Here is a 22,259-nt window from a genome sequence, read left to right as displayed (position 1 = left end):
TTTATAAAATTGATTCTGTTAATGAGCTTTTTTCCTGGACATATTCCCCAACCTAAACCCAATTCTAATCTCAACGCTGAGCCCTTTAGGTCTTTCAGGGAATTTAGATCAACATGAGGTGAAATTTAGAGCAAAAATGGCAGCAAACAAGACTCAAATTTGCTCTAGGCTGTATGAACTTGTAGCGATGATGCCGAAACCTTCATTATTGCTTCTTATTTGTTTATAAACACATGCTCCACGTCCACTGGCTGTGGTCCCAATTCCCACAAAAAAAAAAACAAGACAAATCTATGTGCTAATCTTGTGAGGGCTCTCATGTGTACTGTAAAAGATAAGCAGAGATACAAACAAAGAGACACAGACAGCTTGGCTCCTCTCACCTGTTTTCCTTGCCATTTTGCAGCAGAGTGTGTCTATCAGTGTTGGATCGGTCCGTACACACATACGTGTTCCTTCGAGTCATGGCACTAGCAGGGATGTTATTCTGGAGAAAGAAGAATCAGAAATCCAAAATCAAATCAATTTACTGAAATGATGTCCTGAATATCTGTATATGGTCTGTTTTAATCTGATGTGACGAGAGAATGTGTTTTACCTTACCACATAACACGAGGAGAGCCTTAAAACTTACATGTATTACTCCTTCATATGCATGACAATTTATCTGACACCATTTAAAAAAGCTGTACTTGGTAAAACCTGCCCATCTGGTGCTCCGTGCAGGTAAACAAAAAATACTTGACAGTTTGACCTCAGACAGTATCAGAACATTAAAGAGTTAATCTCAGGTTAATCTGGCTGCTGTCTTCAACTCTCTCTCTCTCTCTCTCTCATGCTAATCTTACTGAACAGCTATAATCTCCATCGCGCCCCGCCCCAGCTGGGTGAAGTATGTAACTTTTGGGATTCTGACATCTAATATGTTGTATTGATAAGAGACTAAATGTAACAGACTGGATATTACTATATATTATTTTGGCCTTACTGTGGTCGAGGTAACTTCCTTGCGGCGGTCGGGTATCTCTGACTTATTTGGGTTGTGGGCGGAGCTAACCATGGGACTGGAGGGGGTTGGGATGCTACGGGAGCCAACGGTGTTGGTGCTCGGCTTGCGGATCGACAGCCGCTCTTCCTTAAGCCCCGCCCCTTCGCCTACGCCACTGGGACTCCGCTTGGGGTGCGTCGATCCTGGAACCGCGGGACCACCTGAGAGACAGGTTAACAGAGTTCTCAGTGAGGAAGATTTCTGTCACCATTTCATTCAATTTCAGAACGGATCAAACTCTACGCCACAAAACAAGCTATGTCACTTGTCTTACAGAAGTCAGAGTGTCGTCTCTGGCGGTGGTAAGTGGAGGCGCTGCGCTGTGCCTTGTGGCCAGAGGAGGAAGTAGGTGCACCAGAGGAGGAAGAGGAAGTGGTGTGTTTGCTGGTTCCGTTGGTTATGGTGCCGGGTCGGACTCGAGCTAGACTGAGACTGCTGCCTGAACGAGACTCATTGCCCTCCGCCTGAGAGACAGAAAAACAGACAGAAAGAAGAATTAAACTTACAACATGACTAGAGACAAGTTGTAGGTTGTTCACGGCTTCTCTCAGCGCAACAACCCAATGTTATAACCAAGACCAAGTTAGTCCATTCACATCTAAAACCAAGTTTCATGTCTCAGTCTATATCAGGGTTTGACCAAAATCACAACAAATTATATATTCATTTTGTTACATTGAGTAAAACAGATTCTGCTATTTTGAATGTGATTGCAACTAAATGACCTCCCCCAGCTGTAAACTATTTAAGATTGGATATCAATCCCGAATCTACCAAACTGTAGTATTTTATTTCATTTTGTGATAACTTTATATAGTGCATGAGCTTAACATTTATAATATAGACTGTCAAATACACCCATAATTCATCTAACTATATAAAAAGATCTGCAAAGAAATCCAAAACAAACGCCGATACACTCACCTCGTTCTTGCGTCCCAGCAGCAGGTACGTGGCGGTGACCTCATTGTACTTCTGACTGACCAGCGACTCTCTGACCTCTTCCCTGGTGAAGCCCATCCCAACCATCACATCTGGGACGAGACAAATGACATTAGGAGCAGCTACACCGAAATCACGCAGGTTCATCTTCTGTTCAATTATGAAAGGTTCACCCTCCGTGCTCCGCTTGATGTGAAGCTTAAGTTCAGGTCCTGCATATGGATCAAGCACTAAACATGTGCCAAGAGCTTTGTGCCAGAACAACATGTCTGGAGTACCATGTATGTAGGCTTACAAAATGTAATAAGCCAGTGCACCAGAAAAGTCGCCATGCAGGCACTGATGATGTGTCCGTAATGGAAGTTTCGAACATGACCCACTTCTGTGTCCGTAACTGCCCACAAATACAAAAAAGGTGGCAGGTGACGACTCTTTGGACAGCAGCCTAAGCCAGACCTTCTCATCTTACCCTCATTAAATAATTCTGTTTACCGTTTTTGTAACCTGCAACATGATCCCACTCATAAACGGACGGTTACCAGTTAATCATATTTTGATCAATGCTTAAAAGAGGTGGCATTATGCTCATTTTCAGGTTCAAAATCTTATTTAGAGGTTGTACCAGAACAATTTTACATGATTTAATTTTCAAAAAAACACCATATTTTTTTCATACTGCACATTGTTCCATCTCCTCTTTTCACCCTGTGTTGAAGGCTTCGTTTTAGCTATGGAGTGATACATCTTGTCTCTAAATGATCTTTGGGAGTTGCACATGCGCAGTTCCTAGTTAAGGACTACTAGCCAATCAGAAGCAGAGAAGGGCAGGTCAGCGAAAAGACGGTAAACAGCTTCGGTTCAGTTGCCGACTAGAGCAAGAGTTTCAGAGCGGTGAGTTATTAATCTGTAACAAAAGTATCTTTCATCCATAAAGTTTTAACTGAGCTCTGTCTCTACATCACAGGAACAACTTTATGTCCACTGCCTGCCTGGAGGGTAGCTAGTGTTTGGAAGGGAGAGGAGAGCCGTGTGCTGCAGCTCACTGTTTTTCCACCGCTGTTTTTGAGGGCGTGTCGGAGTAGCCGCTCAATGAACATTATGACATTTTCATTGTGATGTCACAAGACAGGGAAGTAAAGGCTGGACTACAAACGAGCTGTTTTCAGGCAGTTCAGAGCGGAGTTTTCTGTGGGAGATGGGAACTCCCTTTGGGCTGGACTTTGGGGTTTTTCACTTTGCAAACCTATTACATGCACAGAAAGGATATATAACTCAATAAAGAAGAAGAGGGAAAAAGCCAAAAAGCAGAATACCACCTCTTTAAGTAAATAAATTAATGTTAAAAGGTGTGCGTTTCTTACCAATGCGGCTGGTGTCGTTCAAGTCCTCCACAGGCTCTGTGTGGGGCTTCAGCTCCTCGCTGTCATAGCCGACATTAATCCACTTATCTTTCATTATTTGCTGATGAGAACAGAGAAGGAGAGAGAGATTTTGAAATACGGCAATACAGTGTAGACACAAAGCACTCAAATTTCATGTAAAAAAGTTTACATGTTTTGTTTTTTGACACTAGAAACGTCAACATTTTGCATTGTATGTATGTTCAGTTGTTCATCTTCTTCCTTACAACAAATAAATCTGTGTGCCTTTGTTCATCTTTGTGTGTTTTCATTTATTATAGTTATCCAAGAAAGATCGAATCACAGACATTAGACATGAAGAGCGATTATACTTTTACTACTCGATATTTAGACACTAATGTGGTCATTATGAACATGCCCCCCCAATCACGCTGTTGTAAAGTTTCCTCCTCACCTCCAGCGAGCAGCGCTTGGCAGGATTGAGGACCAGGAAGCGGCGCAGGATTCCCTCGCAGTCTGTAGACATGTAGAAGGGCACGCGATATTTTCCCCTCAAAACACGCTCCCGAAGCTCCTGAACACAACACACATTGATACACAATGAGTTTGCACAAAAGGGACTCACTGGAAGATGTGGAATACTTTTTCTTTTAGTGTTATATTTTGATTAAAGGATATTTGCACTATGGAGCTGTTTTTTCAATTAGTGTGTTCCCATTTCGATTATTCTGTGCACAAGGACATGCGCGCACATACGTTATTCGCCAATGGTTTCACACTATTCCTATGACCAACAGGTGCCGGTAACATGCCGAGATATGCTGCAATGTGCCACCAATGGCAGGGTAGAAGAAGACGACTGCAAGCTAGTAAACATGGATGTAAACAATGCAGGATTTAAAACACTTGTTGGACGCCAAGGACACGCGTCAATTTTGAATGTGTAAGCACTTGCGATCTCTAATGATTCTCATAATTCTGCAAAATGAATATCAGTTTATATTTACTAGCAAGTTGTTTAATAGAAGGCATAACAACACGTCTCCAGTGTTTTTACATTCCCCAGTGTTCTGGCCTTCAAAGGAAAACAACAAAGCACAGCTAAAGCTCGGAAGCAAAACTGGAAATGTATGCTGGACTAAGACGGCCTCCACGTCACCCACCTTTAGGTTCTGTCCGTCAAAGGGCAAGGACCCGCTGACCAGCGTGTACAAGATGACACCAAGGCTCCAGATGTCCACCTCCGGACCGTCGTACTTCTTCCCCTGGAAGAGTTCTGGGGCGGCATATGGCGGGGAGCCGCAGAACGTGTCCAGTTTACTGCCCGCAGAGAATTCGTTACTGAAGCCAAAGTCGGCTATTTTGATGTTGGAGTCAGCGTCTAGTAGCAAGTTCTCCGCCTGTACAAAACAACATGGACAGTGAAACACAAAAAAACACAGCTGGAGTCCATAATTTATTTTAGTGCTGTCATACAGGAAGCGATGCCCTTTCTGCACGTGAAGAGGATATTACACTTTGGTGGCTTTTGCAAATAGCAGATAATAAACAGTATTTATTGTTCGAACATCATTTCAGTTTCCTCTTGATGCCATAGAAGTAGTTACAGATATCAGCTTTAAAGTAAACGTCTGTTACTTTGTCAGTCATTAATGAGTAAAATGAATAAATGAATACAGTCTGTTTATTAAGTGTTAATGATTGATTATGTCTTTGTGTTGTCACCTTCAAGTCTCTGTGAACAATGTTCTTCTGATGACAGTAGTGCACCGCTGAGACAATCTGAGCAAGGAGACAGGAAAAAAAAAAAAGAGATCGAATGAGGGAAGATAATAGAACTTTATGTTTGTCCTTACATGTAAATAGTGGCTAAACTAGGAACTCCATTAACACACCAACACCATGACGCAACATTAAGAATACAAAGCAGATTAATGAATTTTTTGCTGTGCGATCACACCTAATGTTTGATTTATTTGGTCTGAAGCACAGTGGGAAAGTTTACTGTAAGTCTATTTTGGTCTGCTTCAGGTTCACACTGCCCAGTTACAAACAAAGCAGGGACTATAAACAATATGCCACATGAACCCACAAGAGGCTCAGATTTCAGCTTCTGTAACTTTTGGTAAGCATAATGATTATATCAGCCTTCTTCCACTCTTCTTAACTCAGTCCAGACTTTATATTGTTCTGCTCAGATTTCTAACCACAAGGAACTGCTGGCTGTCAACAGTTAGTATCTCCTCCCCTTTTTGCTTAGGTTTCCCCTACACCTTGGACACAAAATCAGACACACGGGTGAGGGAAGGGATGAGGGTTTAACTCACCTGTCGGAACTTGGCTCTGGCCTCTTTCTCCTTCATTCTACCATGAGCCACGAGGTAGTCGAACACTTCGCCTGGAAGAAAAACAAACAGTATGTAGACTTGCTGTAGTTCAGGCGAGCATGGACATAGTCTTCGATAGTCCCATGCTGCATACACTTTCTAATAATATCCAACTTGAAACTGTCACTAACAACTAGCGTGTCACAGTTTTGGTGCTATTTTTCGGTATTCACCACTCGTGACACCCCTGCACACTTCTTAGCAAATTTTAACTCCCTCCAGCTCTGACGCCAACACTTTCATTATGTGTTCATGCGTGTTTAAATGTTATAAAATATCCAACACTCTGCTGGGGGTTTATGAGTTTAGAGTCAGGTCTCCGTTAAGATTGTGCAAATTAGTTTTTGAGCAAATGTAGCAAAGCTGTAAAGGGATATATTTGACCTGATATATGAGTCCCGGATGAAATTAATACATGGACACTGGTGGGAAAGGAAAGAATTAACGGTGACTTCCAGTAGTTTAATTTGTGGGTGTGCAATCAAGCCAAACATCTGACCCTAGTGATCCTAAATATTCAAACAGGCTGAGGTTGAGTTGAACAGAGCAGCATGCTGGCTGGTGAGTCGCTGCCGCCGCCTTATTAGGTATCAGAGGTAAGAGATCTCACAACATAGAGAGAGAGCAGCGAGGGAGATTAAGGGATCATGAGAAGAGAAGAAAGAAAAATAGAGAAGCTGTAAAAAATAGAAGAGTGCATGGGAAACAGCTGAACAATGTTAAAGAGCACAAAGAAAGACAGTGGAGAAAACATTAGAGCAGTAAAGCAAAGTGACATGAGATCTCACTAATGAAAAAGGAGACAAAGGGACTGAACTCAGTCGTTTATGCCTTAAATGAATTACTTTATCGGTCACTGTATGATTGAGTCAAAGTAATCAATCTAATTGGCGTCACTAAATACTTGGCCATGACGATGAGGAGGCCGAGGACGTCACTCACCTCCGCTGGCGTACTCCATAATCAGGTAAAGAGTCTTCTCAGTCTCAATCACCTCAAACAACTGCACTGTAACACACAGAGGACGAGATGTTAACACGAAGGCCGGCTTGGAAACACACACACACACACACAAATGAATTCTCTGGAGTGTAACTCACCTATGTTGGGATGGTTGAGAGTTTTCATGATGCGCACCTCCCGAAACAGCTGGAAAAAAAATTAAAATAGTCAGACTCCATTATTCTTGTCAAGTCTCAATTATAAGATTAGACATCTATTAAGAATATTTCACATACACGTTTACTTAGTCATTTATTATATATATTTACACAGAAGAACAGTAAATTATAAAATATTAACATGCAAGGTTTGTGGAAGTATGACCAATGTATGGTTACTATCAATATATGGAGACACAGGGAACAATACTACAGTATAAACGCACTTGAAGTTAATAATACATATGAGTTGCGGCTCTTTTCTTTGTGCTCGACTTTATGAGTTAAGGAAAAGAAGAAAATAACCTTCTCACTTCTTCATCTTATTTATTTCTCATTCATTCATCAAATTAATTGTTCTTCAGTTAATTCATACAGTCCACAGCTGGCATATATACACCCAACGTTCCCCTTCATCCATCTTACACTCCCTCACACTCATCTTTCCGACCACCTCTAGACCTGGGGCCACCCAAGGGAGTGTCTCACTGTGTGTGACAGTGGGGCCTCCTCCCCTGGGTGTGCTCTCCTCCTGCATCCTGCACAACCCCCCCCGCCCTCCCCCATCCATCACAGCTCCAGACTGCTGCCTCATCCTGCCACGCTGATGCTCCCCCCCCCCCTCTCTCTCTCTTTGTGAGCTCCATTTTAAGAGATTACAGAAGGGAAGTGTCGGGGCTAGATGCATCGTAGTGGACCATGCTGATGGGTCACCACAGAAATGAATTAAAATCTAAGAAATCATAGAAAATACCAAGTGAAATCTCAAGTCACTTTGGGGAAGACCCCCTACATACAGCCTCTGTGAAGTGTTAAAAGAAATGCAATCAAGCCAATCATCCATCATCAGTTGTTTTGGTGCGGTTATTAGCGACAAAGTGAGACATTCTGACCCTGGTGGGGAAATGTGACTTTCCATGGAAGAGCGTGTATGTGGAGTGCATGACAAAATGTGTGTGTGTCAGCAGGAAACTGATCCCAAAATAGAAAATAAGGGGAATTAACAATGCACAGGAGATGCGGGGCGTAGAGGGAGGAAACGACAAGAAAGACAGAGGGGAAGAATGGTACCAACTAATATATTAGTATTTGGTTTTGTTATACTAGTGTTGGTGTCAATTATTGCTCTGTGAACCCTTGAGCGACCCGTCTTGTTCAAAATTCTTAAAGAATTAATTACAAACCGGTGGAAAAAAAGTAAAAGCACAGGAAAAAGAAAGAGAGGAAGAGAAGAGAGAGAACAACAAGAATACAAAAGCAGGAATTCATTGATGCCTTCATTTTTGTAGCTGACACTCCTTCCTCATCTCGCCATCTCCGTTACCGTAATATAAAACCAGATACAATCCCAATCTCTCATGTTCTTACGCTTACACTTCCTTATTTGTACACTCCAGCAGAATCTATGTCCTGTACTTAACTGACAAACAAATATAAAGATTTGTGCAGCTGTGCAAAATAAAATAAACACGTGATCCAAAAATTTAAATGTGAGTAAACTGGCTTTCAATACATTTTTATTTGACTACACTCCTGAATGCACCAGGCTTGTGTTATGTTACGCTGTGTAGCTGCCATGTATGAAGCGATGCAGCGTTCTCTTTCTCCCTCTGTTGATATTTTGCTTTTTGTGCTGATGTGAGGAGCTGCAGCGAGTTGAACTCGTGTGCAATAAGGAAGTACAACAGAGGGAGACATGGTATAGACTGACTGATTCAGGTGGTTACAGCTAATGCATGTGTACATTCTTTAATAAAGCACTAAGGAATCAGTTATTAAAAAAGGAAAATAGGGTGGAAGATGTACAGACCTACACATTTAATTAACATGACTAAGTGACTTACACATGCCCTGCTTCATAGTGAATTTAAATTATCTCCTTTCAGCAGCTGCTGAGTACGACCAGTTCAACATGTCAGCAGCACCACACATGAGAAAATATGATTTTCTTCCTGCTTCATTTGTTTGTCAACCTTTTTTCTAAAAAAAAACAAACAAAAAGGGTGGAGTTTCCTTCAAGGAATTTGCCTTCAACAACACTCTCACGATGACATAACTTTACAGTCGCCCGAGGAGTTGTGTGTTTTCACAGATATCAGAGACAGATTCCTGGTACTCAATGTCCCCTGAGGAAAAACACCAGTTTAGTTTGCTTTTGCACACACACACAGTTTTGTGCCAAGTTAAGACAATGACTACTTCAAAAGACATTAAAATAACTACTAATACACAAGAACAGGTGTATGTGATGAACTTGCAGCTCGTCTACGTTCACAAACTCCTCTTTTACACTGTCATTTCCTGCAACAACTCGCCCCTCACGAGATTTCAGCACCTACTAGTTATTTAACCACCAAAATATGTGAAAATAGGGCCCAGGTTTAAAAATGATCCTTTAACTCAAGAGGCAGAGATGCACAGCTGCAGTCATCCTGCCTGCAAATATTTTTAAACCCCTGACGTAAATGTAAAAGCTCTGTGCTGGTATAGCACCTTTCTGGTCTTTGCGACAACTCAAAGGACTTTTACACCACATCACATTCACACACCTGATGGCGGAGAGACTAAGCCCATTGCACATCAGAAAGGAAATAACATTCATACACAATCACACAACAATTTGGGGTTTAGTGTCTTGCCCAAGGACACGTCAACATGCAGCCTGGGGAAGCCTGGGATCGAGCCACCGGTTAGTGGACAACCGCTCTACCCATAAGCCACAGCCCCCGCCTCCAGTGAGTTTATATATAAAGAACAATCTTGTGTTGGAGAGGCATTCACACATAAGAACCACAGGGAGTGATCGCTGGCTGGTAATGTGTGACGATGTGTTTCTATTCCTTTCTGTCAGTTTTTCTACTCAGTGCTCTTAAAACGGGAAGCCACATCGTCGTAAACACACACACACACACACACACACACACACCCCCGTCCACAGGGAGTTTGTGTAATTGAATTAAGTGCATGGTGCATCAGCTGTTCATCTGAGCTTTAAGAAGAATTATCGGCTAAGCCTCTCCTCTCTCTCCTATACACCCATTCAACTCTCTTTCTCCCCCTCTCTCCTATACTCATTCACCTCTTCCTCTCCCACATTATCACCAGAAACCTCAGCAGCTGGCCAGGAAATTGTTGAGTCACTGGTATTGATCAACAGTGCAATCAATCCCCAGCTCATACTGCTGTAATGTTGCACTGTGGGGCAGTAATAACGTTTCTTAATACCCTTCTAGGTGCATTTTGTAGATTACAAATATTTATTGGTAAAAAAAAGAACAACTTCACTCTTGCGCTTTGATATGTTCACCCTCTTATCCTGGTTTCCTCCCATGGCGGAGGCCCCGCGTCACAGTTGACATGCCAACCCAGGTATTAATCCCTGGGTGGGGGGGGTTGCACACATAGGCAAACACAGCTGCCGTCATGTGGCGTTTGTGATTTTTGTGTTTAAAAAAGGATTACGGTTAGTTTTAATTCAATTGCGTGAGAAATATATATTTACAAGCCACTTTTCGTAGCTCCAAAAAAGATTTAAATTTCAGACAGAGGTATTCTTTTATAGCATCCTTTACTTTTCCTCTCTTTGTCTCTTCCACTCTCTCTTCCCTCCTTTCAGGCAGCGTTAATCAACTCCTTAGCATTTACTTCTTCTGTCTCTCCACGTCCTTGGAATTATTAGTCAACTGCTGAGGCGAAGCTCTCACAGCTTTTCTACAAGGATTTACACAAAGCAACTTAATGACCGACTGTCGGCGTGTTTTTTTTCCGGCCTTTTCTTTTTCCTCGAGGGTTTGATTCATGCGTCTGGCCTGCCTGTGTGTCGGCCTTTGACCTGTTTATCCAGGCCGTGTATTCGTGTTTTCCTCTCCTGCGCGCACGAGCACGCTCACACAAACTCACAAAAAGACGTGATGATGTTGAAATACAGAAATGAGGAATTGATGGCGCTCGTCCGGCTGACGTATTTAAAATCGCCAGGCCCGTCACATCTCTACCGCACAACACAACAGCATTCACAAAAAACACTTCCTCTTATCAGCCGTAGCCAATCATGAGACCAGAGAAATTCAGAGAAAAAAGGGGAAGAGAGTGAAAGACAAAGAACGACAGAATGAGACGGATGAGTGAACACACAGGCCTCTCTCTCTACACTCCCTCATCAGAGTCTCTTGTGAATAACCCTCTGTTTGTGTGTGTGTGTGTGTGTGTGTGTGTGTGTGTGTGTGTGTGTGTGTGTGTGTGTGTGTGTGTATAAACTCTGAATGAGACATAGTCCATTACTGGCTGCGGCTGAGATGAAACATTTTATAATCGCTTCAGTCAGTTTAATTTTATTTGCTAAAATCACTGAATTGACCCGGTCTATATTTGGGACAGGCGTCCATATGGGACAGGCCTTTAATTCCTCTCGCTCAAAACTGAAATAGGCCAATATGAAAAAAATAATTAGTTTCAAACTAAATATTACTTTTTTTTTTAAATATATGAAATGCACGTCATTCATTTGACCTAGCTCCGACAGGCGGTTTATGCGCTTTTATTTTGAAAGCAGCAACGTAACGAAAATGACAACAGGGTGCAGGATGAGAGAAGCGTGGCAGAAGTTAGCGGACAGAGAGCGATGGACTTCACATGACAGGATTCACAACTTGGATTCATTTTTATGAAAAGCTGTTTTGATTCTTTTTTTCAGTGGAAGGATGATAAATAATCAAGGAACAGACACATTCGGATTTAACGAGGCTTCAAAAGGTAACAGGAGTCGGCACTTCTTTTTTCCTTTAAATCTCTTGTACCATGCAGGTTACACCAGAAAATCTATAAGAATCAGACTTTGGGGTTTGTTGTTTCCGTTAAATGAACTGAACGATTGAATTGTGGAGAATCTAACTGATCTAAGATGTGTAGCATGTTCATACTGATCTTAAGTTTAAAATGTAATATCTGTATTAATGATCTAAGCACTTCAGAAGCAGCTACCAGACCAGGTGTTTAAATGAGACCTGCGTTTATTTGTCAAAATGTGTTCCCACACCAGGCCAGGACACGGGGTAGGCGGCTATTTGGGACTCGGCTATTAATTGAGTTAAGGTACTTACTGCAAAACTGTATTTCTGTGCACCTATTAGCTTCTAGGTATAGGTCCTCTTCACTGAAGACAACATTTTAACAAAACACTAGATAAAAAGTTGGCCAAGACGCTGCAGCTGCTAACCTGGATTAAACAGGTAATGTTCGCCTGGCAGCCTAAAGCTAAAACTTGTGCATTAAGGGGTTATTGTGCATTACAGTGCAGCAGCTATGCCAGAGCTAAGATGCACCTTAAAGCACTTCCACAAAAGTACAACTACATGATTTACCTTATTAAAACGAAATCTAGCTATCCAAAGACTCAAGCACTGTTCTGCTTCTGCTAGACACGTCCAACAATCCTACAGACTACGATGCCTCTCTAGCAGAGTAAAAGGCAACCAGCGGTGAACCAAACTGTCAGTGTCCTGCCGAAAGACACTCTAATGAGCAACATTAGTCAAGGATTCATCTCCGCTCTTTTGGCTGTAGCTGGGTAACATTTGAATAGACTTTTGACCCCGTTCCTCCCTTTGTTGCCTGTTGCTGGGAGAGCTGCACTTCTGCATAATGCCAGTGCACCTACTATATAAACACCTCCTCCCAATCCCTCCATTCCTTTAAGGTACAGCAGTAACCGGAGCTCCCTGTCGATGAGAGAAGCTGAATCATTAATGAAGAGTAGCTGGAGTTTAATTTAGGCCTCATACAGCTGGCTGTTTGACCCAGATCACAAGAAGCCTGACTCAGCTTCATTAAATAAGAAGAATTAAATATAGTTTTATAGAGGTTGGCTAAACAAGGAACAGTAAGGGGCGGGAGTAAGGGAGAGCATGAGTGAAAGCCAAGGCCGGGCATCATACTTCTATCATACTGCTGTTCTATTCCTATTGCTTTGAAGATGAGCTTGTGGGAAAACCTTCTGCTCTCGTTCCGTCCGCCCTCTTGTCCCTTTATTGTCTAATTATTCCCTTTACACACCGGCACAATAACAACAATGCACACAGCAGCAACAAAATGATTATGCACAGACGCCCACAGAGGGACAATATGCTGCATAGAATAGAAATGCAGACAATGGCATTACACGTGCATTCAAAAGGCCGAGCAGGGGCCGTGTCGAGCTGCGGGTTTATACGCCTCTTATCGTACACGTAGGCCTACACCCCCACACACTATGTCTGTTCTCTTCGGTTCTGCTCTGTATCTCGTCTTTCTCAGGGTCCCCGTTCTTGTGCCAAGGCCCCAGCGACACCCCCACCCCACCCTGACTCGACCGCCGCTTTTGTTTGCCTGTCTGGAATTCAGCTCCTGGCTGAGGGGGCCTGGGCGAGGGACAAAACACACTTCAGAGCATTAGACGGTGGCCCAATCGCTGTCCTGCATGCACTCACACTTACTTTAGTGCGCACACGCAAGCACGCACGCACCAACATTGGATGTCTGCCTTCAAAATTCTCCAGTTCTTAAAGTAACCCCAGGCTTTTGACGGGGCGCTGCGTAGTCTGGTAGATTATCCAGCATATTCACAGCAGGGAAGAGTGCATACAGAAACACTGTTCTGTTGTGAAGTTTTAAGATATGAGACAGGACAACAGCATATTTTACCAAAAACCTTCAACAGACTTGACAGAGATTCAGTGGGCGAATCGGATTTCTATTTCTGACAGCATTCACTTTCTAATGACTGTGGCTCTTGTGCTGCGTTTAGGTGTGAGTAAGACCGTCCGACATCCGGAATCCCAACTCTGCTTATAAAACACCTTTACAAATATATTTATAAACTCTTTTTAAAAGACTATCAACACACACACAAAGAATTAACTGTTTACAGAGAGTGCGGTTTTGCAATTTGTAGAGATTTGCACTCTACCAAAAGCTCGTAATTGGTGTGTGCAACAACAGAAAACACTCTGGCTACACTTTACCAGATAAATGTTATTACGAGTACCAGTGAGAATTTAGGCAGATTAGTGTTTTATTCTGTAACAACTATATGTTTTACCTGGTTAAATAAACTACACCTGCATATGCATGGTTTACACTCATTTTACAATCAAACAACCTATTGCACATTACTTCACTCTGCATTGTAGGATGACTTTTTCTTCGTTCAAACTGGAACAGGCTGCCACTAAGGTAAGGCGGGGAACTTGCACAGCAGCATTTTAGCAGTGCAGACTGTTCTCTAGAAACCTCAAAGTTGGTGTGTCCCTGAAATATGATTGTATTTATGGGGACTGTATGTAGTGTTTTATATCTGTATGTTGCTGCTGTTTATAACCGTGTGTCTCTATTTTTAACTGGCTGTGAAGATATAGTGCAGTGCTACAGACGGTAGAGAGTAGAACTGTGATTACAGTTGAGCTACTACTGCAACACAACACCCGGGGGGAAATGAGAGAGAAGTGGGACACAGAGCTACAGTAAAGAGAACAAAATAGAGTTAATAAAGAGAAGGGAGAGGGAGAAAAATGGGCATAAAGCTACAACACAGATGAAGCTGACAGAATATAGACTGAGGCGTAACAGAGTGTGAAGAGAAAGAGAGCAAGAAGAGAGCTTCTGCACAAAGAATTAGAGAGTTGACAGAATGTCTTTGGAATATTAATGTTGAGAAAATTAAAATGGTAATTATGTGCATTTCCATTAGGAACACTGAAGCAAATAAATCAAACTCCCATGAAAGACAAAAGTCTGATTAATGTTGCACAAATACACTTCAGTGTCAGCTAATGCTGCCCTTATTTCATGTTTTCATCCAAAGACGAAAAAGGAGGAGGATTAGCTAATGACCACAACAACAAAAGTATTTACAAATGTCCAGCCTCACGTGTAAATTACTGATCCAGAGTGAGCCGGCAGTTTAAAGCCACAGTCATTTAATCAGCAAATACAATTCATTGCATGACAACGTGAGGAGAAAGCTTCTATTCTAGCTTTTATATATTATGATAAGTCGATTAATTAGTAGATCAACAGAGAATTAATTGGCAACAATTACTGTATTTGATTAGTTGTTTGAGTTGATATCAAGCGAAACTGCCACGCATTTACTGTTGCAGTTGCTAAAATAAGAGGATTTTCTGCTTTTCTCTGATGAATATCTTATAAAAAGAATTATTTTTTGGACAAATCATGTCATTTAAAAGATGGTGCCAAATCAAAATAAATTATTAAAGGATTTTAAAGGAAATTAAAATATGATGTAGAATAGTGTTTGGGAAATTAACTCCTAATACAAAAAGGCAGACTTTTTTATTATTTTTTTTTTTTAGATTAAACCATCCAGTGAGTAATTAAATTGAAATAAAATTAAATCTAAGTTTCAGCTCTAGTTTATAGATTAAAAAGAAAGCGGGAAAGAGGTGTTATGTGATAGACAGGCACTGACAAAGTGTCACCTGGCTGCATTCATAGTGTCCTACACAAACTACAATAACGCTGACGGGACACAACTGGCAGCCCCAGCGCTACGCTATGCAGCACTACAACCACGCTGCTGCAGAACACACACACGCACGAACGCACGCACGTCACTGTAGCCTCGTTAAAAACAAGGTCTTTGAAGAGCAGATTCATGGTGTAATTAAGTAGGCATCTCACGGTTGGAACAGAAGGCAAATAATGTTCTGAGAAAAAGATAGTGAGCGCTGTTCAGCACAGGAGGAGTTTGTATTCCCACAGCTGGACAACCACACACACACAAAGATACAGACAACAAGAGTCAACAGTTCATCAGGTGGTGATAACACACTGAATGTTAACGGTGCTGTGAAGTGTAGAGCATTTCTGCAAAATGGGTTTCGTGACATGAAGACGGCCAAAAGGTTTTGTATATTTCTGAGATACAAAATGATCAATGGCAGCCGCTGGTAGTCTCAAAACTGATATGCAGCCTTTTGGCAATGAACACTTCCATTCTTTATCACGCGTGCAATGTTGCATTGCATCAGTCAGTATCTATCCATCCGTTTCCTGACAAGAATCCATACTGGGTTGAAATGTGTTAAAATAGAACTGCAGTTGCCAAAAAGGTTTAGATTTCACAGCTACTATCGGATACGGTCTGAACATTTTCCAGCCAGGAAAATAAATAAATAAAAAAAGATTAGAACATTTTTTCCCCTTCCTTATCCACTTGTGTTTATTCAAGAGCTACAAACAAATCAAGAGCTGTTGGATTTGTTATTGTTTAAGGTTCTTCACAATGATGCTCTGTTGTTATTAGTTAGATGTTAGAAGTTTAGTATGCAAATGCTGCATATCTGAATCTGTTAATACTTAAGAAGCTTTTTAGGCCATTTATTCAATTTTTGTAAGACAGGTTGTTTTGTTTGCCTGGTTTAGTCTTAGGGTTTCAATCGCAGATGATTTGCTCAGATGTCAGACTAAACTGAAACTGATTCAACTGGTTCAAATTCCATCCAGGGTGGGAATGTCTGGTTGGGGGAAAAAAACAACTTACTCCTTCTGCATCCTCTTGCTTTAAGTCACAGAGAGATGTCATGTTCATGCTGTTATCTGATGTTATCTCCACGTGAAACGAGAAAAAAAAGGGAGGAGCTGTTTAAAAGAGGCTGTGCTGCACCATAACAAACATGTTAACACTTGTTAAAAACATGTGAACTGCAGAGATACAGCCATGGTTTCTATTAAAAAGGACTGGGCCCCATTCCCTTTAGAGAACTGTGAAGTTGCATAAGAACTAAAATAACTGGATTTATACAGGAGAATATGTTAAACAACTCTTATTGCCATCTTTAGTTACGCAAGTGTATATCATATTTAGCTTTGACTAACAAAGCATGTGTCTTTTTGTTTTCATTTTGTGTTGACGTTAACATTAAGAGGAGCAGAGTGATGAATCCAGTAACTAGGCCAAGTGGACCAACTGCTGCACAGAGCCAGACACCACCAATATACCAACGCTGTGTTATCAATAAAGTCATATAACAGCCTGAACTGGTTAGCTAACCCGCTGAGAATTCATCAATAGGCTAGCCGCGTGCGGGATGCAGCATCGATCTCGATAATGCGAGAGAGTGTATTTGTTGCTGTGAAGGTGCTGATAAAGAAAAGTCACAATCACACATGGCCAAAGTAAGGTCAGCAGAGCCGCTGCTGAACAAAGAGTGATTTGTATGAACTGTGAGAACACAGTCTTTCACACAAACTACACACAAGGTTAAAACTCTCTCTCAGCGATGATGATGATGATAAAGAGCGAAGAAGACAGAGATCTGGTGCTAAACAATTTGTTAATTAACAAAAATAATCAGTAACTACTTCGATAATTGTTTGGGTCAGTTCTCAAAACAAAACATGCAAAAGATCAACAACAACAACAACGTTAGTATGTTCTGCTTTTCTTTGTTGATATCATGGTATCAACTGGTCCCAATAATACACCCATACTTGTAATAGGATGTAACCAATATCTGAGCTCTTTATGTTTGTACAGCTTAACTGACAACTGTTTTGGTATCTACACCTTTAGCTGATGTGAGTGAATCTGTCTTTCTCCATTGGAAGACGCCAGAGTTTTAGGAAATGTATCTCTCTAAAGATTTAATTCTGAACACTAGTGATAGACTGATTAATCGGGCAGATATCTGGTGTTTTGAGATAATAACAATACTTGACTCACGAGGCTGATAGATTATTCTAAATGACAGCACACCTAATCTGAAAGCATTACTGGCGAGCAGTATATATTGCTAAACTGTAGAGTATAACCCAGTTGAATGGCCTCACTTCTGACAACCTGTACCCTATTCTCCCTTAAACACCAGTCATGTTCTGAAATCGACAGCATGACGCAATGTATTTTTCTATTTCATTCATTTATAAAAAAAATGCCCCCACTGTGACACATTCACCAATGTCTCCCCGAGCAAGGCACTTAACCCCTAGTTGCTCCAGAGGCGCGCGACCTCTGATATAAACAGCAAATGTAAGTCAGCTAAATCAATAAAAATGTTAGATGCTACAGCTTTAGGAAATATTTATCTTCATTTTACACTAATGCTGGCTCAGCCAGAGATGTTGTAACACTACAATCATGACGGTGTACTCCACTAATGCAAGATTTTCTTCAACTGCATTGACAGCATGAAAACAAATCACAATTTGCAGTCTTAAGGTTTTCCATATGAGACAAAGAAGAGAAAGCATACACAGAAAATAAAAATAAATTATACCCCTATAAAGCATTTATTTATTACAGACAGCACAGCCAGCAACATTTCAATTCTGCTTTCAGAGCCAGAAGAGAAAACACTGCAAATTGAATTGCTTGAGAACAGTGTGCAGACCTGAGGCTGTTTAGTTTCATTAGATCGCTCTCAATTAACACAAGCATCACACACACACACACACACACAAGCCAAGTTCAGACAGGAGAGAGCTTAATCTCATTAGGGCCACGAATGCAACACATGTAGTTAATACATGATCTTACATGTCACTCACTAGACAAGCGTACAGTGACGTACATTACTCCAAGCCTCTAACCTAGTTACTTCCAGGGGATTGAGTGGACAAATAAAGGTTCATTAATACTTACACATTGCATAACTCATGCTTCGCTGTTATATTACAAAAATAATCACAAAAGATTTAAAAATCAAACAAGTGCTTCATCAAAATTGAAAGGAGGCATTTTCACTGAAACAACTTGTGTACAACTAACTTTGTTGTCTCAACATTTAACAAGTCCTAAAATAATGCAGTTCTTTTTAGCTCTTAACCTGCAGCCAATAACAGCATCCCCAACACTTAAGTTTCACATAACAACCAAAAGGTCAAAGTTCACACGACAGAGTTACAATCTAAGCCAAAACAACATGTGCAGACGCTAATGTGCTCAGTGACTGCTCCTGATGCAACACAAATACAAATAAACACACACACTAACTGTTAAACCCCTAAAATAAGAGGACAAACAGGGTCATATTGGCAGCTATGCAGGTTAAGTAGATATGGTAGCATAAGCAGTTTTCTGCTTATAGAAAATTACAGGATCAACCTATGAGTTGGATGTAAGCTGAAACCCCATCAGCTCGGACGTCGCCACTAAACAAATACAGAACAATGAACATTTGTGTGTGTGCATTTTATGGTTCTACACACACACACACACACACACACACACACACACACACACTAACGTGTCACTCACCTTCTGTAGGCTGGTTGGGTTAAGTTGTGTTTTATCGATGATTTTTATTGCAACCTGGGAGAAAACAAAAACAAATTAACAAAAATGATCTAACAAAGAAAACATTAATTCCACACTACAGGAAATATGGCCTGACACAATCTAAATAAAATAAATATAACTTAAATATCTTTTCTGGTTGATTTACAAACTATTAATCTGCTGCAGATCATTTTCTCAATTAACTGTTTGGTTTATAAGATTCCTATAGCCCAGTGGTCGGCAATAGGCGGCCAGCGGGCCAGATATTATTGCCGGCGGCCCAATTCTGGCCCGGGGGCCGCCCTGTTGCCACATTGTTTTGATAGCAGAAAAATAAAAAATAAATTAATCTATAGTGGCTGGTGCTGAAATAGATCTCAGTCATGACAGCTACAGTTACATAATCACTTCCTCTTAAGTGATTGTGCCTCCAAAACAAAAGCCCAGGAACGTTTTTTGCAGCAATTCTTTGAAAAGTTCTGAAGGACAGTCTCTGGCCTGCTTGACACACCTTGGAAAGAGCTGTCAGTAAACGTGTGATTGGATACCCCTGAATTTCATTAGAACATGAGCGTCCATAGGTTTATGAATGCGGATCAAACGCCAGACGCGCAGTGAGCATGTCCAAAAGTTATCCACCTTATGTTTGGATCAATCATACAACTCTCCCGATGGGATTCCCACACACTACCGACTGTGCTAAACGTGCATACGAGTAATGTTAGGATTTGAAATATTCTGACTGTGTTCTGGCCCCATGGAAAAAATACTGTCCCAAAGTATTGTAGCTGTGTGGAAAGGTTTGAATGTGTATCTGAATATCTGAAGAACCCAAAGTTTACAGGTATTGATCGACATGTACAAAACAAACGTACAGTTACAAGTACTTTTGTCCCACATTGGACTCATTCTACTGAATAACCAATGGGGATGCTCTGATTAACATCTCATTTGTCCCGAAGCCAGACTTATTAGTCAACCCCTGCATAGACCAATGTTCTGTAGTTGTAATATTTTGCGATTAATATAGAAAAATAGTTGCTGAATAATTTTTTTTATCAATGAATAAAAAAATCATTCCAGCTCTTATTGTATTTATTATGAAGTACTTAGGTTTGCAAACTGCATAAGGCTGTTTTAATCTTTATCAGACCAGGGGTTACTGAACACAGTCCAGTTTTTGGACTATTTAAACCATGCATTAAAAGAAAACACATTTTCGCATTAACATTAACCACAAGGTTGAATAAAAAGAAAAAAAAATCAATCCAAATCAAACCACTCTGTTGTGAGAACAAAACAGTTCAAAACACACAGTGTTTCACAGCATGTAAAGAACCCAGAAGCAGATATCCACCAGACAAACCAGCGAGGTTTCACAAGAGGCTTAACAACATGTGGTGACCAGGTCAAAGACTGCGTCACACCATTACTGTAAACTACACAATATGAAAGTATTCTGCATTATATGGTTGAAACCCAACAGCCCTCACATGATCGAGCCAGCGGCAGACACACAGTTTCTACTGAGCCTCATGGAGTTAACAACTCAACTAATGTAGGTCATGGATTTTTACCAGAAGAAAGACTACAGTGTATTTAAACACAGGCATAGACCCACACAAAAGAAAAGCATGACTGTGTCTCTTCAAAGGGTTTACGGGCCTCGACTGGGCTGAGAGACGAGACAGTTTTGGCTGGGTTTAAACAGAAGCTGCTCTGAACTCAGTAGAACATCCCTCTAAAACTCCATCTGTGGGCTGAGTCACAAGTTCTGCTCTGTTCTGGATCCCAAAGCCCTGTACAGTATTTACCCTGGAGTCTGCTTCAACTCATCAACTCTTTTCCTTCAGCCCCAGCATGCATGGCTCTACTGATACTTCCAGTGCAGTCGCGAAGAGTTCTTGCAGTACACGGTCTCCTACCTCTTTGCCGGTCAGTATGTGTCGTGCCAGCTTGACCTTGGCAAAGTTGCCCTTGCCAATGGTTTTGAGTAGCCGGTAGTTTCCAATGTGTGGCTGCTCATCTGAACACAAGGCGATGGAGTTACGACATCGGGCACCAAGCGAGCGGCTCGACCAGCCGGTGCTCTTCTCTGAGCGGCTGGCCGACAGCGAGGTATGCTGTGGAAACAGAGAGAGAGAAGGAGACTGATAAATACCAGTATAATTAACACCGGGCCATCTAATGACATTTGCCATACAATACCTAACACTGTTTTCTAGTTGGCCTTTGTAAATGCACTATGTTCAATTAAACTTATTCTTTCCGCCATACTGAACTACAACTTGATGTACAGGAAAGATGAGAAAATCTGAGAATTGAGGAATTAAGAAAATTTAGGACAATTAGGCCGCGATCCAACTGTAGGCTAAAATGACCCAAAAATGTTTTCATATGTGGCCCAAAACACATAAATGACGGATTTTTAAAAATGTGATGCAGACGTTACTCTAGAGAGATCACAATTCTGCGTTAGTGGGAGTCAACCCAAGTCAACTCAAACATGGAGGACGGCAGCGATGGAGGTAGTCCGACGAATTCTCTTTCTCTTTCTCTTTGTCCTTGTCATAATTTGCTAAAAATAAAAGCCTCCGTGACCTCCATGTTTACTTCCGTATGACAGTTTGCTACATGTGACGTCATATTATTCTGTTGCACATGCAGGTCACTTTCAGGCCGAGGCCAGTTCACACTGAAGTCTCATTTGGGCCACAATTAAAAAATTCTGTGAACTAGTCATTCAAGAAAATCGGATCTGGGCAATAAATTGGAAATGAGCATTAAAGTCTGAAGCTTTAATGTCTTTACAATATAATAAACATACACAATGACAAAACCGATAATACCAGTTTTATCCTTTAAATGAATAAATGGTGTCTGAATTCGACAGTTTCTGTCTCTTGTCATTATTTTTGCATTCAGTGTTCATAAACAGCATCAACATATGTATTGGCATCAGTAGTGGTTAACATATTTATACACAGATGATAAATGAGTGAAAGAGCTAGTATTTCCCTTCACATGGTCATAACATCAGCGTGACCAACAAACACCTTGTGACATTATGACTCTGGTCCTGCAATC

At 41.2% G+C, this 22,259-nt stretch overlaps 1 protein-coding gene across 3 annotated transcripts in view; it reads right to left on the bottom strand.

Annotated features, from left to right (window-relative positions):
* LOC119883146 (MAP/microtubule affinity-regulating kinase 4-like) overlaps positions 1-22,259 on the bottom strand; it is a 55,645-nt gene that overhangs the window by 15,277 nt on the left and 18,109 nt on the right. For all 3 annotated transcript variants that reach the window (XM_038693682.1, XM_038693681.1, XM_038693683.1), the window contains exons 2-14: positions 21,098-21,295; positions 19,152-19,205; positions 6,839-6,887; positions 6,681-6,746; positions 5,679-5,749; positions 5,077-5,133; positions 4,515-4,751; positions 3,806-3,925; positions 3,352-3,451; positions 1,973-2,082; positions 1,323-1,512; positions 989-1,209; positions 384-487 (exon numbers count right to left, since the gene is read on the bottom strand). In XM_038693682.1, coding sequence (XP_038549610.1) covers positions 384-487; positions 989-1,209; positions 1,323-1,512; positions 1,973-2,082; positions 3,352-3,451; positions 3,806-3,925; positions 4,515-4,751; positions 5,077-5,133; positions 5,679-5,749; positions 6,681-6,746; positions 6,839-6,887; positions 19,152-19,205; positions 21,098-21,295 — 1,577 coding nt within the window. The remainder of the gene's footprint in view (positions 1-383; positions 488-988; positions 1,210-1,322; positions 1,513-1,972; positions 2,083-3,351; positions 3,452-3,805; positions 3,926-4,514; positions 4,752-5,076; positions 5,134-5,678; positions 5,750-6,680; positions 6,747-6,838; positions 6,888-19,151; positions 19,206-21,097; positions 21,296-22,259) is intronic.

This window comes from Micropterus salmoides, unplaced genomic scaffold (assembly GCF_014851395.1).
Source record: "Micropterus salmoides isolate LMB-PRFRI ecotype aquatic unplaced genomic scaffold, ASM1485139v1 Ms_hic_scaffold_3, whole genome shotgun sequence".
NCBI classification, from domain to species: domain Eukaryota; kingdom Metazoa; phylum Chordata; class Actinopteri; order Centrarchiformes; family Centrarchidae; genus Micropterus; species Micropterus salmoides.
The sequence above is the reverse complement of the archived record's forward strand: the minus strand, read 5'-3'. Positions and strand labels throughout refer to the sequence as shown.